Source organism: Oculina patagonica, chromosome 7 (genome assembly GCF_052425735.1).
Source record: "Oculina patagonica isolate OP01 chromosome 7, crgOcupat, whole genome shotgun sequence".
In the NCBI taxonomy this organism is placed as follows: domain Eukaryota; kingdom Metazoa; phylum Cnidaria; class Anthozoa; order Scleractinia; family Oculinidae; genus Oculina; species Oculina patagonica.
Genome location: NC_135764.1, coordinates 5,550,408 through 5,556,536, shown reverse-complemented (window position 1 = coordinate 5,556,536; position 6,129 = coordinate 5,550,408). Strand labels below are relative to the sequence as shown.

At 40.2% G+C, this 6,129-nt stretch overlaps 1 protein-coding gene across 1 annotated transcript; it reads left to right on the top strand.

The window, feature by feature from the left end:
* Positions 1–2,954: 2,954 nt before the first annotated feature.
* LOC144660844 (ribitol 5-phosphate transferase FKRP-like) lies at positions 2,955–4,670 on the top strand. The gene is made up of 2 exons (XM_078521574.1): positions 2,955–3,198; positions 4,192–4,670. Exons 1-2 carry the CDS (start codon positions 2,955–2,957, stop codon positions 4,668–4,670), a joined length of 723 nt encoding a protein of 240 aa, XP_078377700.1.
* Positions 4,671–6,129: the final 1,459 nt, after the last annotated feature.

Here is a 6,129-nt window from a genome sequence, read left to right as displayed (position 1 = left end):
TGACATGTTTGTCACCGCAGTGTGTTTTTGTTATTTTTATTGAAGTTAAAATGGCCTAAGAATAAGATTAAATAATTGTCAACTACTCGAACAAAGTCATAAAGTGAGTGATAGTTCACAACTGCCTGAAATAAGTCACAAAAAGAGAAACAAAATTAACAACAATTAGGGCCCGATTATATGACGAAATTTCAGCCCGGGCTGGAATTTTGTTGCTATTACATGGAGAATTTCTGCCCGGGCTAAACACTTTTAAAATTGAATAATTATCGTGTGGCCGCTATTTTCTTTCGTTGAAAACCACCACTGCGCATCCGCAAGCTCACTTTCAGCCCGGGCTGAAATTGAAAACGCAATTACATGTGGTTTTTCAGCCCCTTTGCCCGGGGTGAAATTTCCAGCCCGAATTCAAAAACCGGGCTGTAATTCAGCCCGGGATAAAATTAACTTTCTTCATGTAATCGCAGACGTGTTTAAGAAGATTTGTTTTGGAAGCCGGGCTGACATCTTAGCCCGGCAAACCGGGCTGAAATTCGCTATGTAATTAGGCCCTTAGGGCCTCTTCACATGAGCCCGGTTTACGGGCTGTCTCAGTTACCAGGACGGATTTTGACCTCTGTTCATATGGAAAATTTTAGCCCGGTTGACGGGGATAAAATTCAAGAAACGAAGGCAAAATGGCGACACATAAAGTTGCATCTTTCGCGACTATCGTAGCTTTATTGACCCATGTAACTTTATTAATAACGCTAATTCGCATATTTCTGAAGTGGAAATAGATACAAGGCAAAATTAAACCATTTGGACCGCCCAATTACGAAAGGGAAGCTATTTTCTCAAAAAAAAGTTGCGTCCCGGTCGCCGTCCCGGTTGCCTTCGTTTCTTGAATTTTATCCCCGTCAACCGGGCTAAAATTTTCCATATGAACAGAGGTCAAAATCCGTCCTGGTAACTGAGACAGCCCGTAAACCGCGCTCATGTGAAGAGGCCCTTAGAAGGTTCTTTCAAACTCACTGTGTTAGTAAAAAATGTCAACATCGCAATCTACTCAAGTTAGCGTCTAGCTCTGGTGGTGCTAAATCTTCAAGTCTTTGTTTCGTTTTCCGCAGCCAGAAATGCTGCGTCGCTCTAGGTCTTTCTTTGTGCTTTTTTTTGGTTTTCTTCTGCTTCCAGAAATTTGTCAACATCATCGTCCGTGAGCGAGACGAATCGTTCATTGTTTTCTGTGTTTGCAGCCATTTCGAGAAACTTTTGACAAACTGAGGGCCTCTTCACATGAGCCCGGTTTACGAGCTGTCTCAGTTACCAGGACGGATTTTGACCTCTGTTCATATGGAAAATTTTAGCCCGGTTGACGGGGATAAAATTCAAGAAACGAAGGCAAAATGGCGACACATAAAGTTGCATCTTTCGCGACTATCGTAGCTTTATTGACCCATGTAACTTTATTAATAAAGCTAATTCGCTTATTTCTGAAGTGGAAATAGATACAAGGCAAAATTAAGCCATTTTGACCGCCCAGTTACGAAAGGGAAGCTATTTTCTCAAAAAAAGTTGCGTCCCGGCGACCGGGCTGGAGTGTTCATATGGGAAAATATTCTTCCCGGTTGTCGAGATCTCGGTTGCAGAAACCGAGATATCGGTAACCGGGCTGGCCCACCTTCTCATATGAACACATCCAAAATTTTACAAGAAAATAGGAGTGAGCCGAGATCTCGGTAACTTGGCCAGCCCGGTCAACCGGGATCATATGAAGGGGCCCTTGTTGAGAGAGAATAGCGACCGCGTTACCATTTACCTTATTCTTACTAATTTTCGCGAGTACTAATTTTCGCGTTTTTCGCGATTTCAAGACGAGCTTAGTCCTCAAAAAAATTTATGCAAATTAGATCTTAATCCCCTTAGGGGAGAATATTTCTCCATTAAGGGGATTAAGGGCCTCTTCACATGAGCCCGGTTAACGGGCTGTCTCGGTTACCAGGACAGATTTTGACGTCTGTTCATATGGAAAATTTTAGCCCGGTTGACGGGGATAAAATTCAAGAAACGAAACCAAAATTGCGACAAATGAAGTTGCATCTTTTGCGACTATCGTAGCTTTATCGACCCTTGTAACTTTACTTATAAAGCTAATTCGCATATTTCTAAAGTGGAAATAGATACAAGGCAAAATTATGCCATTTTGACCGCCTAGTTACGAAAGGGAAGCTATTTTTTCAAAAAAAGTTGCTTCCCCGCGGCCGGGCTGGAGTGTTCATATGGGAAAATTTTCTTCCCGGTTGCCGATATCTCGTTTGCAGAAACCGAGATATCGGTAACCGGGCTGGCCTGCCTTCTCATATGAACACATCAAAAATTTTACAAAGAAAATAGGAGTGAGCCGATATCTCGGTAACTGGGCCAGCCCGGTCAACCGGGATCATATGAAGAGGCCCTAAGATCGGTAACATAAGATCGTAGTTCGCACGTTGAACTGCCGCAATGTACAGTGAGGTGTCAGTCATAATAGCCGCGGCTTCTCTGTGGAGAAAGAAAAAGCAGATATTAGCCGGATTTAGGTTTTGATGTTCATGTCTTAAAACAGCTCAATAAAATTTCAATCGCCAGATAAATATTGAACTAACCAACGAAGCAAGAAAGAAAAAATTAGCGTGAGGTTAATATTCTGTCCACAGATAACAAGAGCTCAGTAAAGAACTCAGCTCACTACCCCAGTAAGACAGAATAATTTAGCGCGAGGTTATATTCTGCCCACAGATAACAAGAGCTCAGTAAAAACGCGCGAAAAAAACATTGCGCGAAATATAAACACGCGAAAATTAATACCATATTTTACATCAAAACAGATAAATACGTGAATACGTGACGTTTGAATACGTGACGTTTTGTTTCCTGTGTTATTTTGTCAGAATTGTCGCGCTACGCATCAAGACAGACGACTGGTATCATTAAACATGCTCTGCTGTAATTCTTCACCAAGAAGACGGCGCAAGCTCACTCACAAACTGTTGACAGTACTGCTTATTGTTTTGCTTGCTGTTCTTGTGTGTCTACATCTGATTATTTTGCCAGCAGCGAGTGGCGGATACAACGAAGAGTGCTACTTATCTGATGAAAAACATCGAACTTTAAGGATTATGCTGCAAAACATTACGCGGGTATTTGACAAGTTTGGCGTGCAATATTGGCTTGACTATGGTGAGTCTTATCTATACTTATAAATAATTTAATATAATTTTTAATAATCAACTTACCATAATCTTTTTTCTCTGTTCTCACCAAAGCCAACAACAACAACAACGACTACGACAACAAATGCATTTTCGCGCCCGTTCATTCGACAAAACTTTTCAGACAATGTACCCCGTCCGATATCCGTTGAACGATTTTATAATCAAGTATGAAACAAACAAACAAAAAAAAAATACTTAGGCAGGGTTTTCATTAAGAATTGTAATAGCAGGAGAATAGTGTTATTTAACCGGAGAATGATTTCTAAAGGTTCCGCATCTTACCAGTAATAAAAAAATAGGTACAGGCCTTTGAAATTTAGCCGGAGAATTCTACGTAGTAGCGGGAGAATTCTCCGATCTCCGATGCTTAATGAACACCCTGCTTAGGAGACTTTTCGTGACACTGCCCCTTCAAAACAAGTGTCACTACGCCCGTAGTTACGCTGCCCCCCCTTCTCCCTCCCCCCGCCCCAATAAATACAATAAAAATATATATGTCTGAATTTATCAAAACCAGGTCAAGGAAATTTCCACCGTTTTAAGCGCAAATCGCTGTAAACGCGTTTTTTTCTCGCCAGAAACTATCTCCAAACTCCATGATATAAAAACTAAAAGGAATGTCAGTCTTTTTTTCTCTTCTCCTCTCTCTTCTCTACCTTTCAGCGCTGTATTTCTTTTTTTTTTTCCTTTGTGGCGTTTGAAGCCAATTCGCGCAGTAACGTACTTGTTCAAGAATACTGACGTCACTTTTCTTTGACCCGGTTTTGATAAATTCAGACATTATATATAATATATATATATAGAAATTTCTCATGTAAACAGTTTGCATGGAACGGGGTAGCACGATATGGAGGGTGACCCTCCTACCAAGGACAATTTTTCTTCATATAAACGAGGCTTTAGAAAGGCTCACAGCAGTGCAAACCTTGATATTATTGTTTTCATTGCTTTGTTTTAGGGACACTTCTCGGCGCGTATCGCACGGGAGATATTCTACCACACGACCACGACGCTGATATTTCATTTATTTTAAAAACAGAGAGCTTCGATGCCTACAAGGAACTGAGGAGACTGGGAATGAAAGCAGGTGGTCTGATAGCGATCTTTGGGAACGTGACTGTCGATTTTGTGAGGTGGAAACCAGTAAATATGACGGTTCATGGTAAAACGGAAGTAATGCTTCACAAATACTACCCACCCTGGGTAAAAGACAATTTCATTCTTGAATATCATCATACGCTAGAAGCGTTTCCTCAGTCCTGGGTAGTACCCCCAACGAGGATCAATTTCCTTGGGGTCAATGTCTCGATTCCCAACTCACCAGAACGTTTATTAGCTTTCAGATACCCTTACACTTACGGAACGTTTGGGTTTCAATTTCCTTACAAGTGGAAGTGCTGGGTGCCCTGTCTGCTACGAGCAAGCAATGGATGCTAAGATTATATAAATATAAAGGGATAAACTTCGGACGATATGAAGGGCGAGAAGGCAGACGAATATCCGGCATTTCTAGACTTCCAGCAGTTCCCTCATGACGTAGTAGCTATAGGTGACTACCTGCCAATCTACCCCACCCTACCCCCCTCCATTCACACTGAAGCTAATTAAAAGAGGCTTATACGAAGGTCTGACTGGGGGTATCTCGAAAACATTAAACACTTAATATTCTGGCTCTGTAATATCAAACAGTTTAATTTTAGGCATTTTAACACTAACAGTAAAAAATCCACTGTAACAGTAAATTTTATCCAGAAAGAAACAAAAACGGCCAATATTATTTTGTTTAGTATATCAAGAAGTTTTCGGCCATTTTCCGACGTTTTCCGATCATTTCGAAAGATTTTCCGAAGACTACCGAAGACTGCCGAAGATATCAGGAGACTACCGAAGATGTCCGAAGACTACCAATGATTTCCGAGGAGAAATTCGAAAATTTTCTATTAGTTCATGAGTGATTTTATTACCGCTTTTTAAAGAGCAGTAAAGAATTTAAAATGCTAAAAGACTATGGGTTTGTCACGAAAAACCCTCCAAACACAGTATTTTCTTTGGAAACAGTAAACGTTAAAAATAAAGTTATGGGCAAATATCACTAAACACTAAACCCCATTCAAACCCTCTTATACCCCAATCACGCCAAAGCTAAAACACGTTTACAAGCTGTTTAGTTAAACATACGTTTTATAATTTTTTTCTTCAGGTTGCCAACTTATGTTTTTCGACTTCAAATTTATCGCGATAAATACACTAATAAAAGTTTCAGTTACTTGAACCCTACGTGAAATTCAATTTCTCAGTTTTCTGTTCAAATTTTCAGTTTGTTAAACCTGGTTTAACTAAACATATTTCGCTGGTGTGTGAATAGAGTATTAGTTTATCACGATCCGTTCAAAATTGTTTTCTTCATAGAAGATTTTAAATCGTGTCTGTCGACTTCAAAACACAAACTAGCGAGCTTCAACGTTAACTTCACGAAAAATTTAGTCTCTCAAGTTTCTTGTAAATAGGGTGTACGAACTGATATCAATTTACTAATAAAACCCTCACTACCTGAGTCGGACTTCGCTTCGGTTTTTGTGATTCCAATTGACTTTTAAGTCTGCGAAGGAAACGCAAGCCTGAGGGATCTCCTTAAAATTTTGAGACTTACAGCACAGCATCCAGGGAAGTCCAGTTTAATTACACAGGTTGAACGTCTGAACGCCATAAATTATTTCGTTTGTCTTGCTTTAATTTACACAACACATATACCGCCGGACAATAGGCCATTTCCGATATATTAAAATTCCAACTTGGCTCCGAGGCTTGGGGAATAAAACAAAAGATATCACGTCGAGGTTCAGGAATAAATAAATCATTTCTTTTGTTTTATTCCCCCAAGCCTCGGGGCCAAGTT